The sequence below is a fragment of the Eublepharis macularius genome, chromosome 8, assembly GCF_028583425.1.
Source record: "Eublepharis macularius isolate TG4126 chromosome 8, MPM_Emac_v1.0, whole genome shotgun sequence".
NCBI lineage: Eukaryota > Metazoa > Chordata > Lepidosauria > Squamata > Eublepharidae > Eublepharis > Eublepharis macularius.
The window spans coordinates 122,881,290-122,905,813 of NC_072797.1; the positions used below are offsets into that span (position 1 = coordinate 122,881,290).

The 24,524-nt window shown below is 40.1% G+C and overlaps 1 protein-coding gene across 1 annotated transcript in view; it reads left to right on the plus strand.

The window, feature by feature from the left end:
• Positions 1-20,587, plus strand: part of UGCG (UDP-glucose ceramide glucosyltransferase) — a 36,960-nt gene extending 16,373 nt beyond the window's left edge. The window contains exons 2-9 of the mRNA XM_054987146.1: positions 2,186-2,327; positions 9,267-9,369; positions 10,459-10,560; positions 11,565-11,677; positions 13,344-13,522; positions 14,311-14,397; positions 16,703-16,892; positions 17,961-20,587. Of these exons, the coding sequence (XP_054843121.1) occupies positions 2,186-2,327; positions 9,267-9,369; positions 10,459-10,560; positions 11,565-11,677; positions 13,344-13,522; positions 14,311-14,397; positions 16,703-16,892; positions 17,961-18,131 (1,087 nt within the window). The 3' untranslated portion in view covers positions 18,132-20,587. The remainder of the gene's footprint in view (positions 1-2,185; positions 2,328-9,266; positions 9,370-10,458; positions 10,561-11,564; positions 11,678-13,343; positions 13,523-14,310; positions 14,398-16,702; positions 16,893-17,960) is intronic.
• Positions 20,588-24,524: the final 3,937 nt, after the last annotated feature.

The window sequence follows — 24,524 nt, forward strand, 5'->3', positions numbered from 1 at the left end:
TGAACTCTGGTCCTTTCTGCACGTCCTAATGTCGTGCAACCCTCGTGGAACGAGGGCATCTTCATGGCGCGATTTCTGATATCATCGCACCACAAAAACGGGATCGTGGTGCAGTGACATCAGAAATTGTGCCATGAAGATGCCCTCATACAGTGAGGGTTGTGCAACATTAGAATGTGCAGAAACAGCCACAATTTCAGCAATCTGACATCATAATCTTCCCTTGAAGTTTCTCTGTTTGAGAACAGCCACTTTTAGGTCTTCAGTAGAATGTCCTGAAATTTTAAAATGTTCTCGCACTGGTTTTTGAGTGCTGTGATACCTAATGTCAGATCTATGTCCATTTATTATTTTTGTTGGTTTGTCCAGTGTAGAGAGTGGCATTGCTGACACTTGATAGCATATATAACATTAGAAGATGAAAAAGTGAATGAAACTGAGAAACTATAACTGGTGTTGTTATGTCCAGTGATTATGCTGTCAAAGTGAATATGGAGACAAAGTTGGCATTCTAGTTTACTGCAGGCTCTGGTACCAGAGTCCATGTCAGTGTTGATAAGTATGTTATTATGAATAAGAAGTTTTTTTAAGGTTAGTGGGTTGTCTGTGGGCAAGAAAAGGCTTGCCTGCGATGCTTGTGAGTGAATAGCATCATTGTCCAGCATAGATTGCAAGTGATTAATGATGTGCTGGTTTAAGCTGAGAGCTATATGTGACCACTAGTGACATTCTTTAGTTGTTTTGTTTGGGCCTATCTTATAACAGGTTATCCCTTGGTATCATCCTGGCTTTGTTGATCTGTTTCCTTTCTTCATCAGGTGGGTATTATAATTCCAAAAATGTCTGTTGTAATCCTGTAGGTGAGAATCTCTTTCAGAGAGATTGGAATAGATGTGACTGTAATGTGGATCTTGGCTGTAGATGATAGATTTTTTTGGCGTCTTTAGGATGGTGACTGGAATTGCGTAGATACGTTTGCTGATCAGTAGGTTTCCGATATAAGGTGATTCTTAAACTTCCATTATGTATTTGTACAGTGGTGACTAGAAAATTTACTTCCTATGTGGATTGATTTATGGTCAGGTTGATGGTGGAGTGGAAGTTGCTGAAGGCCTGATGCAATTCCTCCAGTATTTCTTTCTCATGTGTTCTGATGATGAAAATGTCATCAATAAATCTCAGATACATGAGAAGTGTTAGAGGGTGGAAGCTGAGAAAGTACTGCTCCAACTCATCCATGAAGAATGCTGGCTAGAGATGGGCACAAACTGGAAAAAAACTGAACTGTGCGGTTCATAGTTGGTCACCTTTCACGAACCTGCCCCAGTTTGTGAACCGGTTTGTTTGGTTCATGAAAACATCACATCTGGGCCAGCAGAAGGCTACTTCTGGGCCAGCAGAAGGTCTGCAGGAAGTCCATCCCCTGTTGCCTAGGAAACTGATTGATTGGTGCCAGGCTGTCTGCAGTGACGAACCAAAAGAACGAACCAGCCTGAAGTTTGTGGCAGTTCATCAGAAATGGGCTGTGATGAACCACCGGTTTGCGAACCACGAACTGGCCTGGTTCATCACAAACATTGGTTCGTATTTCGGTTCATGCCCATCTCTAATGCTGACATATTGTGGTGCCATGCGAGTGCCCATGGCTGTGCTGTTGATCTGAAATGGCTGTCCACCTAAAACTACTTTACAATTTGTATAGCATAATCCCAATTGTCTACAAATGCCCCCTTATATGTGGAAGGCTCCCTGTCCCAGCGGAACTCCTGGTCCTTGCTGAATTATTTGGGCTGAAGCATAAGTACCTCATGCAATCCCAGTCAGATCTCTGGTTTGGGATTAGGGAAAGACATTCTTAGACTCAACCTCTACATCCATTCCACTCTCTTTGCCTCATCTATCAGATGAATGCTGGAAAGGGCTTCATTCTGATAGGACAGGTTGCCAAGACTCTGCCCTTCCACACTCATTATTAAAAACCATGCAAATGTATTGGGTAAGGGGTTTGTCTCATGCAGCAGCTCGTTGTACTTCAGTCCAGAATCTGTTGGAGAAAGCTGTTCCTGCTGCTTGTCACAGTTGTTAGAACCAGATGAAAGAACTTTTTATTGTTGCTTTGCCTAAAATAGCCTGGTTGTTTAAATCTACACACGATTTTATTAATAAAGGGCATTTTGTTTTTCAGGCGTCTCCACCTCAACAAGAAAGCTACAGACAAACAGCCATATAGTAAGCTTCCAGGAGTTTCACTTCTAAAACCATTAAAGGGTGTCGATCCAAACCTCATCAACAACTTGGAAACTTTCTTTGAGTTGGATTATCCAAAAGTATGTATAAAGTTTTAATTTTTAATGCTAATCAGAGCTAGCCCCTTGGGTATCTTGCCTAGCAGAATATTGTAGTGCTTGATAGGGTACAAATATTAACTATTTTTACTGTTTGGGTAGTGTGCAAAAAATATCTAAAATAACTTTCAGCACACATCTCCACAAGCTGAATGGCCATCACTTCTGTTCACTATTCATTGGAGGAATCAACACCATTTAATAGGCTGGGTCTCATGAGGGCAGCTTCCTAGCCTTTACAGCCATTGGCATGGATAGTGGCACACATTCCTAAAAGCTACCCAACTTCCCAGAAAAATCCAGCATAAGCACTGGAAGATGATACCAATGCCAAATTTTCGTACAAACAAGGATATTATAAGTAAAACCTTCTCAACTTTAGATTGTTTAATTGTGATCTTATGCAGAGTTGCTCATCTGTCTACTGAAATCACCAGGCTTAGATAGGATTAATTCTGGACAGTTAGGCTATTATATTTTCATCATTCTGGTTCAGAATATTAAGCATAGCAAATTACCTTCTGTTATAACACATCAGTTGTGTATCTTGCAGCTCAGAACACATCTTATTCAAGTAGGTTTAAAATACTTTAATCCTCCTTTTCTGTTAGCTTGGGGTGGCTTATTTAGCTGTCTGCTGTGATAATAATAATAATATCATTTGATTTATATACCGCCCTTCAGGACAACTTAACGCCCTCTCAGAGCAGTTTACAAAGTATGTTGTTATTATCCCCACAACAATCACCCTGTGAGGTGAGTGAAGCTGAGAGAGCTCTAGAGAGCTGTGACTGACCCAAGGTCACCCAGCTACGAGTGGAGGCTACGAGTGGAGGAGTGGGGAATCAAACCTGGCTCTCCAGATAAGAGTCCTGCTGCTCTTAAACACTACATCAAACTGGCTGGTGTGAAATCGTACTGTAAAATTATGATTGCCGACATGCCTGTAGAAGACTACCCTATCTCTTTAATAGAAGAATCATGCCTGGAAATAGGCAGCTTAAGCTTTTCTTTGCATGGAGATAAATAACTTCTCATTAAGCTTCTATTAAAGGATAGGACATATTTTTTCTCCATGCTGTTGACAATCCCACATGTCATAGGCATTATTTCCCAGAAAGACTTCATACACATATGCCATTGAAACAAATAGGAGTGCTGCATAAGTGGCTCCCAAACTATCTACTTAATTTTAACACGTGTGTCTATGGGTTGGAGCCAGTGGAGTGTTTCCATAGGCAGAATAAAGTCTACTAATGGAGTATGGCTTTCTCTCTTCCCCTTCCTGCTGCAGCCCCTGAAAAGCTTCTCCTGTGGGATCTCAGGATCATTTGGGAATTCAGCATGAGTGGGAAAGAGAGAAAGTCATGTTCTATGGGCAAGAAATCCTACCCATGGAAATGCTTTGATAGATCTAAGTCTATATCTGTAATCTGTATGTGTGTTTAGCAGTACTTGACAAAGAAGGTTAATGTTATGTAGATTAATTCCTGATAAGTAAAGTATTGTGCAAAATACCTTATTTAGCATCCATGGGGATGCTAAAAGTAACTTCCCAGAATTGGTGAAGCATACATAAATTCAGCCCTGACCTGAATAACCCAGGCAAGCTTCCATCTCTCAGATCTCAGAAGCTAAACGGGGTCAGCCTTGGTTAGTAATTGGATGGGAGACCTCCAAAGAAAACCAGGGTTGCAGAAGCAAGCAATGGCAAACCACTTCTGTTGGTCTCTTGCCTTGAAAACTCCAGGAAGGGTTGCCGTAAGTCAGATATGACTTGATGGCACTTTCCTCAACAACCACATATCAGATTTTGGAAACTAAGCTAGGTCAGCCTTTGGATGGGAGATCTCCAGTGAAGGCCAGGGTTGCTATGCAGAGGCAGGCACCCCTGTCAGTTTCTTGTCTTGAAAACCCCCGTAAGTTAACGGCAACCTCCACCACCACATAACTTGAAACCTGCCAAGCAGCTTTTGAACTGTAGCTTGTTGGCTGTGTTCTTTTAGTCATCAGTACTCTTCTTCATTTTCAGTTGCTACTGAGCAATATGAATTGCAGTCCTTAAAATTTCTCTTGGATTTTAAGCCCTATAGCAGGTGTAGCAGTAATAGATTTTAAGAAGACTGTGTGATTCATCATCTAGACTATTGAATGGTGCCTAGATATCCACCTGGGTGTATTTCACTGTCCCAGGTTTGGTGCTTTGGGGAAATGGGTTTTTCCTTCTTCCTCACAACATTGTGATGTATTCATGCAGCTCTGAGGGTTTCCCTGGCTTTCATCTGATCTTTCTCGAACTTTTGCTCTGAAGTTTTGGGAAAGATCACAGTACAGCTGAGACGGCTCCTGTGTATGAGGGAAAATTTGGATTTTCTGTCTCACATGGTAGCCATTTTCCCTGATGTTGTTTCTTTGCCACTAGAATCAATGCTAGATTATCATGAATATTGATATAATGATATTATAGTGCCGGTTTAAAAAAAAAAAGATGGCAAAAGCCTAGCTGGCTCAGGGGAAGATGGTGGCAGCCACTTCTGGGGGACTGGGATAGGAAAACTGTAAATAAACTTACCATGGGGAAGCCCTGTTGCTGCACCACTTAATCTGCAGCTGTACCAACAACGGGGAAACCAAAAAATCCTGTTTATGTGTGGAAGACATCTCAATATCGTCTGCCTTTCTTTTTCCTTTTGTAATAGCTTTTCCCCTTGGTTACCTTTTCTGGGTTTTAACTGAAGTTGCAGAGGTTGGCTGCTTCCTAAGAGAAGGAAGATCTTTGAGCATCCTGAAAATTTAGTACGCACATAGTCTTGAGAGCAGCCACTTTGGCAGCTTTTTGCACAAAATGTCTTTTTTCACTGTAAGCAAAGTTGTCTTGCTCAAGTTTAAGCTAAACAAATGTGGAAGAGGGCAAATTGGCACTACTAACATACAATGGAGCATTGCATATGTGTCTCCTATAATTGTTTAGTTTGGCAAGCCCTAAGTATGAAATGTAAAATGAGGCATAAGAAGTATATTTTGCTGAAGTACATTTGAAAATGAAATTCTTACTGTGACCTAACAAACTGAGAAGAGGCACAGAAACTGCTGTTCAGTCTCCAAAGGCCTAGTCAAATTCTTAAGTAGTAGAAAAAATGATTCTCTTTCAGAAACAACTTCTGAATGCTACTGAATAGTAAGCGAACTATATGTTTTACGAACTATATGTTTTTTTTAATATTGGGAAGTAGAAAATATATGGATTGCATCATTCTTACCTTCACGTGAAGCTATCATTGATTCACCAATGGGCACAGAATTGTGATGGACTTGATAACTTGTGTGCTCAGCCATTTTTCTGACGTGGTAAAAGAGAGTTCATAATTTATAGCCCACTCCATAGTAAAGACAGGTAATATGTTAATTTTAAATCTTGTTTCCATATTCTGCTCTGTCTCTCAGATCCAGTAACATGCAAGTGGAAACGTAGGTAGAGCAGTTCCACTAGGACAAGATCTTGTATAACATGTGTTGCTTTCCTCCCTATTTGTTGCTTGATATCTTGTGCAAGTAGAAACGGGTAGGGAGATGAGATGTTTGACTTGGTGCACGTAGCTACTGCAGAATTATCCTTGCATTTCTGCGTGAGCAAGAATTCTAGAGTAAGTGGAAATTTTGCGCTGGATCCAATTACATGTCTTACGATAGACAGCAACTCAAGGCAGCATACAAAAAGCCAGTACCAATGCATTAAAATCAAAAGTTTCCCCAAATTTCAGCAGCTTTATGTTGTCTGTGGAATTGGATTGAAGTAAGGGCTCTCCTCACTTTTGTGGCAAACTGTTCCAGAGAGGTTGAGCTGCCACTGTAAAAAAGCAAATCTGTGTAGTAACCAGATGAACAGCTTTGATGGAGGGCTGCAGTATGAGGTTGCAGTGAGGGGATCTGATGGGATGGCACCATTTTGTACGAAGAGAGGCAGCCCTTCCATTATGCCAGAACATCTGGTTTAGATTCTAAACATCATAGCTTTTGTTTCTTTGAGCTACTTCATGTATGCGTAATACTGGCCTTGACCATTTTCTTTCAGTCTGCAAGCCGTTCCAAAAGGTTAGGAGTTAGGCTGTTTCCAGTTTTCAGAGTCTCATTTATTAATAACTATATTTTCTAATTATTGCTACCATAAAATCTGAAACTAGTTTCTCATAATTTTTAACAGAAGTATTTGAGATCTCCACAACAGAAAGCTGACCTCTAATCCTAACCTGATGTTCTGATAATTCTTTTGTTTTAAAATCACCATTTAATTAAATATTGGAGCCAGTATAAAGAGCAACAGCTCATGAAATGGATTCATCTACCACTTTGAATGGTGTAAAGCTAACATTTAATCAAGGAATGACAAGAACTTCATGCACATGGATTTTTCTGCCATACAACAAAACTTATTCTGATGTAAAATGATAAATGAGTTTTGTACTTTTCACTTAACTAGCTAGCTAGAATATGTATATACATCAGTGGATGATGCAAAGACTTGCGTGTGTGTGTGTGTCAATTTTCCCTCCCCATTATTTCCTCTTTCCTTTTTCTAAAGAGCCCATGGCCTCACTCCCTTTTTCCTCCTTCCTTCTCTCCTCCCCACTTATCAGCCAACCTATGTTTATCTTCAGCTATCGTTATTATTTCATTTATACTACATCTTTCTCCACAACTGGAACCTAGAGCAGCTTACATGAATCTCCACTCCTCCATTTTATCATTGTAACAACTCTGTGAGTTAAATTAGACTGAGAATGTGTGACTGGCCCATGGTCACCCAGTGAGCTTCCATGGCAGAGTGATGATTTGAACCAGGGTTTGAAACTAGTGTGAAACTCTAACCACTATACGACACTAGATTTCATGGAGTGGCTGCTGTTGAATAGAAGCAAACAGTCAGTCGTAGTAAGTCATGTAGGCTGTGTGGTAGCAAGTTGCCTGGTGGTCCTCACTCAAGGCCCAAAACACCCCTGGAAAGGACCCTGTCCTCTCCCCCTGCCTTTTACTGACAGAAACCAAGGCTTGAATACTGTTGTGGTTGCCTACCAATTGACCCTGAAGGCATGTGTTTCTTAAAGCAGCAGGTGCTGCTTCTATTTGGGTTTTGTCACCTCTCATGTATTTTTTTAAAGATTTCTCATTTTTCTGCAAAACTGGGGCTTTTTTCTGATCTGTGGAAAGATCTGTCACATCTGTTCATGTCTCATATTTCTAGGTTTAAACAGCCACAGATTTGGACTTGTTAAGAGTTAGATACTTTGGTGATGGCTTTATCCTTCTTATTTTGGACATTGTGTGTATGAACTGTAGGTTAAATGTCACAATCATTAACCTACCATGTGAAAGTCCTGAATAAAGTAAATGTGACCCCCCCCTTAAACCTGCTACCCCAAAACAGCCTCACTTTCAGCTTCCTCAAAGGCACAGGTCACAAATTTGGCACTCGTCTTGTCTATGAGAACCACGATCCTTTTACACACCAGGTTGCCACTCTCCTTCCCAGACACACCTCCAGACAGAGCAGCCCAATTCCTGTATTCATTCCTTCCCACCCAAATACTTGAACTATTGGGGTAGGGAACTGAATACTGCTTCCTTTTCATGCTGCCACTTTATATAAGCACAGCCCAAGGCTTGACTGGTTTATGTATATTTTTTTTCTGTCCCCAAGACAGTCTACTTTCAGTCAGCAGGACAGAACAAAAAGGAGTTAACTTTTATTTAAAACTTTAAATAACTTTGGAGTGATTCAGATGCATTCAACAGCACTTTTTAAAAACTGAATTTATGATCTCTATCTATCTGCATCTTTAAAGTCCTCTTGGTTACAAACTATCTTTCTCCCAGCCAGCGTCTGGATCATACTGAGAACCATTTTGGTGTAGTGGTTAAGAGCATGGGACTCTAATCTGGAGAGCCAGGTTTGATTCTCCACTTGAAGCCAGCTGGGTGACCTTGGGCTAGTCACAGTTCTTTGGAGCTCTCTCAGCCCCACCCACCTCACAGGGTGTTTTGTTGTGGGGATAATAACAACATACTTTGTAAACCACTCTGAGTGGGCATTAAGTTGTCCTGAAGGGCAGTATATAAATCGAATGTTGTTGTTGTTGTTGTTGTTGTTGTTAGACTGTTTCCCTTGCTGACTTAATCTTACATCTCCTTCACTCACAGTTCTGACAGACTTAACTGTCAACTGCCAGCCTTTCCCCAACATTCTATCAGCTCCCATTGGGTGACTCGGGGAGAGGCAGAACAGGACCTGTTCATCACAATAAATCGGCATTATTCCTCCTCTCTGTCTGATGTGTTTCTGATTGTGGCTCTCTATCTTCTCTCTCCTCCATTCCAAATGAATTCCTTCCACTGGCTTATACTGAGCAAGGGGAAAAGGATTGTTGGTTCTGTCAGCAAGTGCGTAATGACTGCCTTAGGAAAAACTATGGACTAGTACTTTATCAAAAGGAAACCAATGACAGCAGTGTTTTCTGTTGCCTAAAACAGATGGTTTCTGAGGACTGGTTTGAATATTGTTAGTCCAGGACATCTACATTGCATTGCTTATGTAAAACAGATGTTGTTCAATTGCATAATCAAATTAATTCTTAGTAAAGAATCCTACTCAGCCGAGTTATGACAGCTCACCTTGAAAGGGGTCCAGTCAGAATATTTAAACCTTTATGGAGTTCCTGTTGTGTATTAGTTGTCAAAAGAGTTCTTAGAGCAAAAGAATCCCTGTTGCTGGAAAACTATTACAGATGATTGTTGTGACAGTCCAGTTGTTATATAACTGATACCTTGCAACTTTGCTATTTGAGTCTTGTAAATAAAACCTGGTTTAAAACTGTTCTTTGTTAAAAACTGCTTAACAATTTGCACTGCAAATCTTCCTTCCCCCAGTATGAAGTTCTTCTCTGCGTACAAGACCATGATGATCCTGCCATTGATGTGTGTAAAAAACTCCTTGGCAAATATCCCAATATTGATGCAAGGCTATTTATAGGTGAGTGAAGGACAACTTTTATTATTCCAATTGTCAGACTAAAAAAAATCAGTATGGGTACTGTATTAAACTGCAAATTATTGGTGGTCATGAGATGCATCTGGACAAAGTATACTTGCTTCTTAAGTACGCAGAAGAGTATCTTCTCTGTGCAAGTTTCTCTATTACACTTGGCTGGTAGAAATCTGGTAATTCTTGATTCCTGCAGTTCAAAACATATTTCAGACACAAATAGTTCCGAATTGGAACAGGCTGAATATCTGTGGAGCTGTTGTGATGAAATTAGGTCCTCAAATGTTTATTGAACGATGATCAGCATTGACTCTTGTTGCTTTACCTTGTATATTTTTAATCTCTTAAATGCAAAAGAAAGGACTAAGGCTTGATCTTAGTCTGCCTTTCATCTGCTCGGCTTCTTTTGTATGTCAACAAAATATTTTTACAGTACCTATTAAGATGGAGGCTATGCATGTGATGGTGTGTGTGTCAGTGCATTTAATATAAAGGTACACTTGAGATGTGGGTATCATTTGCAGCTTGATGAACATATGCTTCTCAGATACAGGGTCACTGAACTGTAATGTGTGAAACGGCTGTCAGTACAAGAGCAAATGTCATTGCTAGTTAAAAATGTATCTGACTTGCTGCTGTTAGCTGTGCCTGCTCATCAGATTGTGGTTGGGCAATGGAAAATGCAGTATTTACCTCCCAGGGTAGGCTGAATGAAAGTTTCACTAAGAGCTGCCTTCCAGGATTATGTGAACAGAATTGCAAGATGCTATGCTGTCTGTACATACCTGTCTTAGCTACTTGCTGCAGGCCCTCTTTAGCCTTGTGCATATTGTAACAGCATCCAGAAGCTCCAGTGTTGCCTTGCTGTTCTTGTGCTGGGTTTGTTAGAGGTCAAGAACTGGTACTGTTGACTTTTCATGTGGGTTCAGAATCCAATCAAGTAGTCGAGCACTTGTGTGTTACGAGAACCTGAGAGTGCAGAATCTTCTCTTAATCCCATTCAGTTTTGGCTGTGAAGAAGTACATTTTGAAAACAGATGTATGTTTTTTACATTAACCTAGAATTTGTTTTTTAAGGTGGTAAAAAGGTGGGGATAAATCCAAAGATCAACAACTTAATGCCAGCATATGAAGTTGCCAAATATGATTTAATATGGATCTGCGATAGTGGCATTCGAGGTAAGCATGTAGTCAGAGATGATAGAACCTTTTTATTGTACTTGTGTGTGTGTTTTAAAGGAAGTCCATAGTCCCCGTGATATCACGCTGTTAAATGTGGTGATTGAGGGTATTATGCTATAATTCATACCGTCATTAAACAAAGCTCTTCATAGAGCAACACAGGCAGAAGAAGCACAGCCCTGTCCAAATGCAAAGACAAATATTTAATAGCGTTTACATTCCCACGACCTTGGCATGGGTTAACTACACCACCTGCTTTGCTGTATGTGTCACACTTAGATTATGCTTGGGTAAAGAAACTGGATTTTCTTGCAGTAATGTTCAGTTGTTTCAACTCCTAGGCAGAGGCATGCACCTTTATGTTTGCTATTCTTAGTTTTGTAGCTGGTGAATGACTAGGCTTTAGCAAAGGAGACTTGGGTGTTTTTTTTTTAAATGATGTATGCTATAACAGTCAGTGTAGTACAAGCTTAAACGATTTTTTTAAGTGGAAGATATTAATCTTATAAATAAATGTTATATCAGGATAATATGGCAAGTTTCCTCTTTCCCTACTGCTGCTGTTACTACTGCAACAGTAGCTTCTCCTCCTCACTTTGGTCATAGCATTTGGAGATACGGAACTCATTTAACTAGGCTCACAGTATTCAAGGTGTTAACATTACACTATATTTCTCACCTGAACATAAGCGCTTTACGGTGTACTCCATGTGGATGTCACTTATGATGTTGCCTTTGGACTTTAGAGTTTGCCTCATATATTTAAAATGGGATATTTTTGTCTTCTGAAGCTATGTCCACTATCTTCAAACCTAAGCTCTAACTTAAAATATTGCAGCCTTCTATATAAGCATGCAAAAAGAAGTACAAGTTTGTTCATGTTAATGATGTAAAATAGTTCCTTTCTTTTTGAAATTGTGGATGTAACTGAGAAATCAGATATTTTCCCATAGATTTAATCTGCTGATCCATGTTAACCACAGTCCAGTTTTTATTTTTAGTAACGCCAGATACACTAACTGACATGGCCAATCAAATGACAGAGAAAGTTGGACTGGTTCATGGCCTGCCCTATGTGGCAGATAGACAGGGCTTTGCTGCCACTCTAGAACAGGTGAGTGCTGTTTTGCTCTCTTCCCTTCTTCCCCAGTGGAATTGCCCTCTTTCTTTGAAATCATGACATTGTAAAGTTAAAAAGCATAGAAGATACAAAGCTGTTTTAGGAAGAAAAAATTGGAACTGATTTTTTTGGTCTTTCCCTGTTATAATAACCTAAAATATTTTTCAGATGTTTAATAATGTAGAATTTAGTGTTATTTTCTGAGTATTCTGGTAACAACATTTCATTTTATGTTGTGAAAATGGAGGAGAGAACTATGTAAGTCACTTTGGATCCCCATTGGGGAGAAATGGGAGATCTAAATGAAGTAAATAAATAAGAGCAGGGCTTTAGTGGCAAATACACTTGAATTTTCCCCTGTTGGAACTGGCAAGAGGAGAGGGTGGAGTTTTTAGTTTTGAGGGTAAATCTGGAAAGGTCAACGTTGCTCACTTAATCTGTAACTTCTGAGCTCCTGCATTCATACGCAATATTAGCATTGCAAAAGCAGCACGGTTTCCTTTGGATGAGCCTACATGTTTGCCTAGTGTCATGAACCCAGGTTTTCCTCAATGACCTCATGCTAGACTTTTTAAAAAGTTGTGTGTGGTGGCATGAGATAGTAAAAGAACTGAGGTCACGCAAGCCAGCTGCTAAGCTGGCCATAGGGCAAAGGTAGCATGTTTTGACATTCTTGCTGCTTTTATGTCCTGCTGTTCTTACTAATACCTTAACACTGTGTGGAGCTTTTGCCACTGAAATTCTGTCGTTTGATACTTTAAGTTACACATGTATACTGTAATAAGGTATTTCAGGTGATGAATGTTACTATATTAGAAGAGTTGCTCTGTAGGAGGATTTTGATTGAAACCTTTTTCCTCCTCCTTTTCTGCCCCTTAGACTGTGCCTTACTTTCTTCATACCAGTCTTCCCCCTTCCTTCAAGAAAACTATCTTTATCAGAACTTTTCCTTGGAAAATTGCTGTGCTCACAGCTCTAACCATATCTAAATGTACACGTTCACAGCCTCGTCCCAACAGGTTTACCTGGTGGTTGGGTTTTGTGCAGGGTCGAGTCTGCATGGATTTAAATGACCCAAAAGTGGCAGTGAGAATCCGCTCATTGAATTATAAATTGCTCTCTCATTGTATACGTCATGCAATCAGTTTCTAGTATTAATATTGGTGCTTTGAAAGAGAGCATCATAATGTCAGACTACAGTCCAGGAGACCCCAATTCAAATCCCTACTCTGCCATGGAAACTTGCTGGGTGAGCTTGTGCCTAGTCCCAGGCTCTCAGTGCAACCTACCTCACAGGGTTGTTGTAATGATAAAATGGAGGAGAGAACAACATAAACCAATGTGTTTCTCCATTGGCGAGAAAGGCAGGAGTAGATTTTTCTAGCACCAAAGTAATAATTGATGTTGACAGATTGTAGATTGCTTTGTGCAAAGGTTCTTGTCTGGTTTTATACACCAGACAGAATTTTACAGAATTCCAAGATGGCAGGAATGCTGGTTGTACATTTCTTGGGAAATGATGAATACAGTACTTTCTGATTATTTGAGCAGGCGATGTAGTGGAAACGCATGTACAAGTGTGCTAAAAAATTTTATTAGAGAAAATCATGACATGATGGGGGAGGCTGTGGGATAATTACCATGCCTTTTTCCTTAACAGGTATATTTTGGCACTTCTCATCCAAGATCATATATTTCTGCCCATGTAACTGGCTTCAAATGTGTAACAGGAATGTCTTGCTTGATGAGAAAAGACGTACTGGATCAAGCTGGTGGGCTCATAGCCTTTGCGCAATACATTGCTGAGGATTACTTTATGGCCAAAGCAATAGCTGACAGGTAAAATTCAGGAAACATCCTCCTTGGAGAATCCTTTGGAAGCTTAGCTTATTGGGTACATAAAACATCCTGCATGAACAATCTGCACTTCCTATTGCTCCACCCGTCAGGACAGTGGATCATGTCGGTTGATTTCTGAAGTTTACAGTAGAGCACGAGAATATCAAGGCAGTTTGTATTACTCCTTCTGTTCTTCTTAATCCTTCTTAACGATGTCTCTTTAAACTGAAGTTCAGAGGTAGTCATTAAGTATAACGTAAAGAGAGAACTCGGGCGAGGCCCTTAAAGTTCTTAAAGACTATGAACCATTTGTCTCAATAGGGGAAACTAGTGGAGCAGATCTAGTCGCTTTATATACCATTTCATACTGGACATGGGCGGGAGCATGTGTAGGGACACCCTTTCTTTTGCATGTAGAATAGTGACATGTGGGGTTAGCATTCAACCCTAACTTAATCTTAATCTTAAACTTAATCTTCTTGACATATTACTTATCCTTATGGATACAATCAGTGGGAATCCAGACTTGCACTGGCAGGTAGAACTGGAACTCTCCAGCTGAAGCTGTATCACTATTGTGTCGCATGGATCTTAGGATAGCAATTTACTTTTCCAAAGCCCTGATAAGTATTTTAATGAACTGTTAAGAGAAGCCCTGGATAAAAACATTTGGCAGTTGTCCTTGATATGTGTGCAGGAAAAAAATGACCTAATGAGTATCCTTGGATGACAGAACTGTTGCCTGCTGTCCTATATCTTAGTTATTAACGATGTGTATTTGTTTTCAGAGGCTGGAAATTTGCAATGGCCACACAAGTTGCTATGCAGAACTCTGGCTCCTATTCCATTTCCCAGTTTCAGTCCAGAATGATCAGGTGAAAGTTCTAACTTGACTCTCCTCTGTCCAGTCCTCGTTGTTTTCTTTCACTTCTGCATATGGTTTTAAAGTCATAAGAATTTGACCTGTTGGACTAGCAATACTAAAGTACCTATTGAGTATTAAATACAACTTGTCATGGAGAAACTGTATTTAAAGAAAAATAAGCATGAGATTGAGAGTTCAGGTGACTAAAAATGGGTATGCCTATTTAGAACCTTTAGAACCAGGTATTTAGAACCTTTTCATTATAAAGCATTGTGGTTTTTGAGGTTGTGACCAATTTTTCTCTTATGAATAAATACATATTCCGAATTTTATTAAGGCATAAACTATAGGTTGTATATTTTATAATAGCCAGTTATCAACTTAAAGTATATTTAAATATCCGTTACTTTATGCATCTGCATCTGATGAAGAGAGCTGTGGTTCTCGAAAGCTTATGCTACAATAAAGTTGGTTAGCTTTTACTATTTTGCAACTACGAACATGGCTAACTCCTCTGGATCAAGTTACTTTATGGGCATTTTGTACCTTTTGTGCCATTATTTTGGTTAGTGAACAAGGAAAAAATACCACATCTTATGACTGAATCTAAGGACACTGCTCTTCTGTTTATTTAGGCGTCTCAGCAGCTTTCACCCAAACCATCAGAAGGTGTTTGCTACATGTATGTATGGAGAGCGATGCAGCAAATAATATAGCAGATCCTTGACCTACCAAGGAACTGCATGCATAGCTTGCATCCATCATTGATAGATCAGAACACCCTCAAGCAGCTTGGTACCTATGGTTTAGAACTTTATGTATGAAAAAAAATACTGTTTGAGGAGATAGAAAGTTAGAGTGAATGGTCATTTCCACACGTTCTTATAGGGATGGCCCACTCACAGAACACGGGCGGCTTTTCCCCGGGAATCCAGATGTCTCCGTTTTCAAAATGGTTGCAGGCTGTTTGGCTTCCTTTTTTTGGCACTTTTTCTGGTAATGCACTTTCTGAGGTCCCAGAAAAGGCGCCAAAAGACCAGAAGCCAAACAGCCCACAATCGTTTTGAAAACGTTGGAGACATCTGGATTTCTGGGGGAAAGCCGTCAGTGTTCCTTGAGTGGGCTGTCCCTCTAAGTATGTGTGGAAACGGCCAATAAGTACTACCATTCCCAATTTTAAATACTTATTATAAAATACCATGGAGAGGATTTTTGATGAATTCATCACAGCAGGATCTTTTTTCATGCAGTGTTCTTTCTTCTAGACTTGCTTGGCAGCTATATTTTAACCTGTAAATCTTATTGTGGTAGCCCACAAGCAACACTTAGTAGCTAATCTGGAGAAGGCTTTGTTTTCCTTGCTGATTGTGGAACTATAGCACTAGCAGTCTTCAGTTATATAACTTTTAACCAGAGATGCCTTGAACTCTTGCATAAACTTGTAAATTAGTCCATTTTTGTGCTTAGCTGAGCAGAGTTTCTTGATGGTAAAATGAGAGGAATTATAAAGAAATGTATTTAAAATCATTTCAAGCATATTGGAGTTACCATAAAGCTCCACGATTTCAGTCCATGATAATCATTTTATCCAGGGCTTTTTTTCTGGGAAAAGAGGTGGTGGAACTCAGTGGGTTGCCCTCGGAGAAAATGGTCACATGGCTGGTGGCCCCGATCTCCAGACAGAGAGGAGTTTAGATTGCCCTCCAGCGGCGCAGAGGGCAATCTCAACTCCCCTCTGTCTGGAGATCAGGAGGCGGGGCCACCAGCCATGTGACCATTTTCAAGAGGTTCCGGAACTCCGTTCCACTGCGTTCCAGCTGAAAAAAAGCCCTGATTTTATCACAAATACTTGCAGGTTGAGAAATTAAAAATCCATACCTTTTGTCATAGCAAGGCACAGTGCTACTTCTGAAACTTGGGTTTTACCTTTAGCTCAAGAACTACTGATTTTTTTATTTATAATCATGCTCGTGAAACAGCAGTTCTGGATCCAACTTAATATATCTTTCTGTAGTTCTTTATTTAGAATCTTTTTAATACTTCCTCTTCAGAGACCTGCTTAAGGCAGCTAATAATTTTTTAAAAATACAATAAAACCACACAGCCATTAAAACAATATGGCACTTCTGTTTGCAGATAGTTGGGATTTTTGCCCACACTGGGGTCCCTTCAGTCCCCTGAAACAGAATTTGAGGGCTCAGGGTGTATGTCTGTTTTAGAAGCTCTGTTCACAGTACTTAGATCCAACCCACTTGTTAATAGCAGCTAACCAGGTATAATCGAGTTTCAGGTGAGCTTTTTCTCTTTAATTCTAGATGGGCCAAACTACGGATCAACATGCTTCCAGCTACAATAATCTGTGAGCCAATCTCAGAGTGCTTTGTGGCAAGCTTAATTATTGGATGGGCAGTGCACCATGTGTTCAGATGGGACATAATGGTTTTTTTTATGTGTCACTGTCTAGCATGGTTTATTTTTGACTACATTCAACTCAGGGGTGTCCAGGTAGGTTGAATTTCAGTACCTCCTCTTTAACATGCGTTCTGTTCTAAGTTAATTGAAATGGTTGGCAGTAGTTTAACATGATAAACTTTGAGTTAATCTGCGTAAAGTCAATGAATAGGGTGTGGAACATTGGTTTTTGCAGGGCTGACTTTCGTTTTTGCAAACAAAAGATTTTTTTCCAGGCATTTCCCTGTTTGCTTTTTAAGACGTATGCTGGGGAGCAGGGGGTAAAAAGCATGGCCAGTACAGGACACTCAGCTCTGGTAAATCTTTCTCTGAAGAGTCAGATCTGAGGCAGACACATAAGCTGTAAAAAGTCGAAATCTTCAAAGGTGCTCATTCCCTACTTATTTTTGTGCTATTTAAAGAAGTAAATAGAAAAAAGCATGAGACTCATCCTTCTGTTTGCTTTTTAGCTAGTAGGAGAAAAATTGGCTTCTCTGAGAAGGGCCATAGCTCAGTGATAAGCTGCATACTTGAGGTATCAGGCTGAACCCAACATTTCCAATTAAAGATCTTATGTGGCAGGGTTTAGAAAGAGGGCCCCTGTATGGTAACCCCCTCCCAACCTTAGTGCATTCATAGAGAAAACTGGACAATCTGTTTGTTTGAAAGAGAATTCTGTTTTATTTCCAAAATAATCTAATAGACTATATTATGGTAATGGATTTCTCAGTTGTCTGTAGGGCCTGGTAGTCTACCTATTTCCTCCCCTCTTCGTTGGGTCCTCCTAGGAAAGATACTGTCAGTTGGGAACTACTGAATTAGGTAGACCAATTAACGTTGTAAGGCTGCTTTCTCACATTCTTCTCTGGTTGGCACAAATTATGAGACACTTATATAGTTATAGTGTAGTGATTGGGTACCAGCAATAGATAATTTTGACTCTTGATGATTCCCATTTTTTGCATGGAATATCAGTAACTTAATATTGTGTAATTAAAGAATAATAGTTTCTAAGTTACTGTACTGTACCATTTGGTTAAGATGTGCCCGTTGAAAATTTAATTTAGTCATTAGCAATAGCATTGCCGCTAAAGGAGAGCATGTGTTTTGTCCAATCCCCAGGGTGGCGCTCTGTGTTTTTCAAAACTTGACTATGCTGTAGCGTGGTTCATCAGAGAGTCTATGACAATATACATCTTCCTCTCTGCCTTGTGGGATCCAACTATTAGCTGGAGGACAGGACGCTACAGATTACGCTGTGGAGGCACTGCAGAGGAGATCCTTGATGTATAGCCTCAGCTTTGTGACTGTCTTTCAAGAAAAGAGAAAAAGGAGAAAAAAGAAAGTATTATAAATTATGTTTATATAAATGCTTTTAAAAGATCTACCTTCAATAGTTTTATTACCTGTATGTTTTCGTATCTGTTCCTTAATTTATTTTGCATGGCACTTGCATCTGTGAAAAAAGTACATCTGTAGTCTTGGCCAAATGGTACCTTTTTAAAAAAATGTACAAATTCAAATCAAGAGAATTGGTTCCAGGATTTATTTTCCTTAAGAGTGTTCTGCAGCAAACTCTAAAGACAGTATCTTTCAGTATAGCGAAAGCTCTTTCTCTCTGTCATATGGTGTCCTGTATGCTATGGGTCAAAGGACATTATCCCCAAGGAATATCTTCTACGCAGATCTATCGGAATTGAATGGAAATTGCGCAAGAACAGAGACAAGAATTACAGCCTTTTGGAGTGTGTATGTTGAAAGGATAGATAACATTTTTGTAGAAGTGCAGTTGGCTTTGGAAAGCACAGGTGGCAGGGAACAAGGAGAGAAGCTTTTTAGATGATCTATGCCTACCTCTTGTAGTTGCTGCAGAGCAAATATAAACGAATAGGTAACTAGGCCTTATTACACAAAAAAGTAAAAGCTGGAAATTTGTATTTATGTGTGCGTGACCGTGTGTATGTGGGTGTGGGTGTGTGTATATATATATATTAGCATATTATTATTTTTGGTCTCACTGCAGTGAGCCAAAAGTAGACAGAGTTTGGTGTGGCAGGTGGGAAGAATTAATGGTTAGCTATGCCTAGAGGGCATCTTTTGGCCAACTCCAATTGGTTCTGTCTTGAACCATTTTTAATCACTGTGCTGTAATTAGTCTAGCTAATTTCCTTCATCCCCATCTTGACTTTTTTTTTAAAAGGGTGTTTTTTGTTCTGTGAGAGTGAATGTTTGATAGTTATAGGGGAGAGGGAATGCATTTCAGAAACATTTCACATGAGCTATTTTCTTATATACTATGTCTTCTTAAGAATGTAATTTCATGATGCAGGTATTTAATATCTTTTTTAAAGTGGATGTAGGTCTCTCTCTCTTTTCACTAGTCATTCTTAAATAGCAAATTGCAATAGATACTTGTCAGCATATTAAATAGGCAAGGTGAGTTTGCGGTTACTGATATTCAATTGTAAGCTTTAACTATCAAAGTAGGTCTATTCTTGGCTTTCCCCCACTCCCTCTACACTTAATCTGGTCTTTCAATTTGGCTTTTGTATTCCAGTTGCAATGACTAAAAAAAGACTAGATTATAGCCAAGTTATAAATGCATGATGTCTTACTTTTTCTATTCCTATTAGCTTGTTCTTCACTCCCCTCTGTGGGGCTGCTCTTAACTTGTGGTGAGCTGGACTTGTTTGGAACACGTTTAAAGAGAGACTCAAAACACAGAGCAAAACTTAGAGGGGGCACTGCATAAGCCTTTTGGGTTTTTTTTTTAAATAACTGTATTTGTGCTGCTTTCTCTCCCAAATGGGCATGGCATGTTATCACCAGTCTATTGCTAAGTGCATATTGCCAGTATGGCAGCTTTAAATCCTGAGTTACGACACTTCTGTGACAAAAAGCATAATGTGTAGCATATTAGCAATAACTGAGTATTTATAGAAAAGGACATTTTCCCCCAATTTACTGAGCCAGTCCATTAACTGTCTGGTATACACATGGTGTAATTTAATTGTGTGTGTGTTTGTGGGGGGAGGGGAAGGGAGGGTTGTGTGTGTACATGTGTGCAGACATCCTATGAATGTTTACCCCAGACCAAATTTATTCATTCCTGTATTTTCTTTATTTGCCTTATGACATGACAAAGTTTGTTTTGAAGGGCATCTTTCTCCATAAATAAGGCTTTATATGTGAATCAGGAAGAAGTGCTTCCTGAGGAAAGCTGCACACCCCAAACCAGTCTGATTATGACCCACTGAACTTTTTTAAAAACCATAGTCATTGTTGTCGTCACTGTTATCTAGCTTAATTTTGCTGATAATGTTTGTGTTTTGTGAAGTTTGGTTGATGCCATTCATTGCACTGCTGAAGTGAAGCGTGGCTGGTTTAGCTAGATGCTGATCATTGTATGGGCAGTGGAACAGAAAAACCAAAGGCCGGACAGACTTCATTGTTCTTGTATGTGTGTGTGTGTTTTAATGTTTTGTAAGTATGAAGGTTTTTTTTTCTGGCATTAGTGAAGCCTTTAATGATAAAGGAAACTGATGCTTCACTTAAGCCAGCAACTTGATTTCTTATATAAGAAATCTGGGCTGATTAGGAAATGGAAATAAATACTTTGAAAATATTGTAGGAGGGCACTGCTGCAGAACAGAGCAAAGGCTCAAAATGGCTCTGTCAACATGTCAAACATACCATGTTTATTTAAAAATCATTGTCTTGTTTTTGTTTAAAAATAAATTTTGAATACAATCAAATATTTTGAGCAAGGTGTATTTATTGCGCTCCTCATAACATTTCTTTAAACACATTTCACATTAATCTCACCAGAAAAGCCAATCAAAATATGTTTCCATCTCTTATGAGTTGTATTTCTGTTAAATTCCACTTTTACACTCTAGACAATTGCATCATCTAAGCCAATTGAGGTGTTTATATATGCATACATAAAAAGAGAACACTGTGAAACACTTGGAAAAAGTTCAGCATTGGATGCTTCTAAATATTTTTGTAGAATATTGCTAGCCCTATTATTAGATTTCTTGTTGAACATGGTAGTTTATTACATCTGACTTGCTACAGAAGCACGTGGTTAACCTTGTCCAGTGAATATTAATGTATGCCTGCATGTATTGGGATCAAAGCTGGATGCTTTTCATAGTTGTATCCTTAAAGTGCTTAACCATAAAATCCTAAACAGTTATGTGCTTTGAAGTCCATTGACTTCAGAGAAGTTAGAAGGGTATAGCCAGGGCTTTTTTTCTGGGAAAAGAGGTGGTGGAACTCAGTGGGTTGCCCTCGGAGAAAATGGTCACATGGCTGGTGGCCCCACCCCCTGATCTCCAGACAGAGGGGAGTTTAGATTGCCCTCTGCGCCACTTGGCGGCACGGAGGGCAATCTAAACTCCCCTCTGTCTGGAGATCAGGGGGCGGGGCCACCAGCCACGTGACCGTTTTCAAGAGGTTCCGGAACTCCGTTCCACCGCGTTCCAGCTGAAAAAAAGCCCTGGGTATAGCACTGCTTAGGATGCCATTGCTAGTGTAATAAAATTTTTGTATGCTATACTCTCTTACTTCCATAGTCTGGAATTACTAAGGTCTGAATAGACCTCCACTGAAATACTACGAGACTTCCGTGGTAGCGTTATCTCAAGGAAGTTACCTGGTAACTAGGGCTGAATTCAAAGGAACAAAACTGACTTTCGTTTTAAAATTACAGGCTATTCGACTAAAGACCGAAAATTATGTGGTTACCTTGGTGTATAATTTCAATGCTTCTTCAGTTTACTACAGGTGGCAGAGAACAATTCTTCTTGCTGGGTTCTTTGGCAGAGTGGAGGTTTGAATCTGGATCTCTCCAACCCTAGTCTGACACTCTAATCACTGCTCTGTGTTTATGCACACACTGACTTGCCCGAAGCACCTAATGGGTGCTGTGATTCAGTGGGGTTTTGAATCTCTGTAGGTGAATTTGAAGGAGAAAGATTATAAAATGAACTATACTGCACTAGCTTTTCACTCTCAGATCAACTTTGTGGCTGCCCCCCCCCCCTTCTGTATTTTTACACTTTACCCATTCTCCATTATAGCAATTGCTAAGGAAGGACCTTCTTTGAGCATTTTAAAAACATCTCTTAAATAAATGAATCACGGAGGTCAGGGTCCATCGCTATTCAGCAGTCTGAATAAGCTTATTAGAAGAACTGTCAGAAGAAACATTTCTCTCGAGCTCTGAAATAAAGCAAGAAACTGCTGCTCTTGAGATTTTTGTTAACTTAGTTATGAACAGTTTTTGTAGGTTTGCTTAGTGGACTTAAATTTTGGAGAAAGCATAAAACCTTGCAGGCATTCTCCCTTTCTAGAGAGTGTGACTTTGAACATCACATCTGGCGTTTACATCTGCCAGCTGTTGAGATGTATTTGTTTTCAGGTACTCTTTACTGAAAGCTTTCAAGGGCATTTTTTCTCTCATTCTCATAAGGTTGTGAGCACCCTAGGGGACAGATGCCCATAAGGGAGGGAATGAGTGTTGTGCTCCTCACAACAATCCTGTGAAGTAGGTTAAGGTTGAGGGTGAGTGAGCGATTGGCCTGAGCTTGCCTAGCAAATTTCTTGACAGGATGGGGATTTGAAGCAGGTCTCCATGATCTTGATGCGATGATCTAACCCACTGCATCACCTGCCTACCTGGGTATTCCCAGGTGATTTCCTACCCATATAGTTATATAATATGACTTCATAGCTATTCCTTTAAAAAGGGGGGCATGTCCATAGGACTGGACCTCAAGACCAACAGTATATTACCAAAAGAGCTTTGTCTTATATCATGGTTCCCCATGCCCTCCTTTCAGTGTCTGATTGTGTGATAGTTAATAATATCACTGATATAATCCCAAGGATTTAAAGAATGAATAAAGATATTGGAAACAAGAGGACTCAAGGGAACAGGTTGGAGGACTGTTATCGTAGCAGTCTTCTTGTGGTGGCACCTTTTAAATGACAAATTTAATGGCAAGTATTTGAACCTGAATATCACTCCTCTCGTTTGCTTTTGTTGCATGCACAAAGGGAATCTTAGGTAACTGAAAAACAAACTTCAGAACTGGTGTTATCTAACTGTTCAGTAATGGTGAGCTACCACACAATGGAGTCTTTAATGGCAAAGATTATGAGTGGCAAAGGGGGTGGAGCCATGACTTTGAAATTCCTGGGCAACTATCAAGTATTAAGTTGCATGTTAGCTGAGGTATCCTAAAAGAGCAGGGGAAATGCAGGATAACCATACCAGTACGTATTCCGTGTAATGACAAGTACAATGCTCTGTAGGCTTCAAACCAAAACAACATTTGTTACTAGCAAAGAGGTCATTATTAAGATGAGTGGTATTTGGATTGTGGAACCCATGCTTACAGCTTAGATTCTGTCAACAGACTTCTTTTAGTGATTGTAGGTTGTGTGCCCTGGTTTTATGGACTGCCAGAGAAAGTGAGGAGAGTTGCCTTTCATGGGGCCTGTACTGTTTTGTAGGGCCTGTAGGGTTGTCAGGTGTATGATTTTTGCATGGACAGTTTGGTATTTTAGGGAACTGTTTGGGAAAAATGTTCCCCAGATTCCAGATACCTGGCACAGCCTGGCCCCTTCCCCATCAGTTGCCTAGCCTGGCTGCCCAGCCTCCTGTGGCTGCACTATGCTGCTGTCAGGCCAAGAAAGTGGCCTATACCAGGCTGGCCTGCAGCTGTGCGACACCCATGGGAACAGCCATCCATCCCAAACACCCAAGAAGCCTCCTGTTGCATTGTGGCACTACTCAGCAGTGGTTGGCCAGCCTGGGCAACCTCCTGTGGTGGCACGGCACCACCCAGAAGTGGTGGGGGTTCCTCGGTGATATCGTCATGCCAATCCGGGAGCACGTGTGCGCAAAAAGTCCCTCCTCTATTCCTGCGGTCCGGTATTATTATTAGTCTGGACCCCATCTGGCTGCCCTACTTACGAGTGATTGTTTTTAAGCTTTTATCTGTGACACATCAAGATTTTAACAGAAATGGGTTGTTCAATTCATAACTCTTTCAGATTTTTTTTATTATGGTGTATTTTTATTTAGATTATATAAGCCATTTTGAAAGAAGGAGACAATGTGGTATTTTTTTTAATAAGACTCATAGGGGATTCAGAGAGATGTTAGGCAACTGAGCCACCTACCTACCATCAAGGTAGTGCTGAAGGCAGGGTTCCTGAAGGCCTCCATGGGTTCCCAGTCCAAAATTTCCTCTGTTCTTTCATCTCAGCAGCCAGCCCCAACCCAAACATCATATGAAATCAACTGCATGACTTGCTCAGCTCCACAGGCCCACGGAGGAAGCAGAAGCTCTGAAATTTTGCCTCCCTTGTACTTCCACTCAGTCCAAACTAGAGATGATGGTGTCTGTGGGACTACCATGGCGATGCCACTACTATTTTCAAGTCTAAAATAGTATTTTAAAATGCTGAGAAGGCTTAATCCTGATTGGGCCCACAGTGTAGTGAGATGAGGTGCTCTTATTCCCTCCAGTGACTCTTGAAGTGTCTAAGTGGCCATAGGACTTTGTGTCTGGCCATTTCAGCATTCAAAAGGCATGAGAGGGAAGAGTGCCTTGTTTGTTAAGCACCCATTTTAGGATTTAAAATTGTGACGATATCCGCATGACGGAC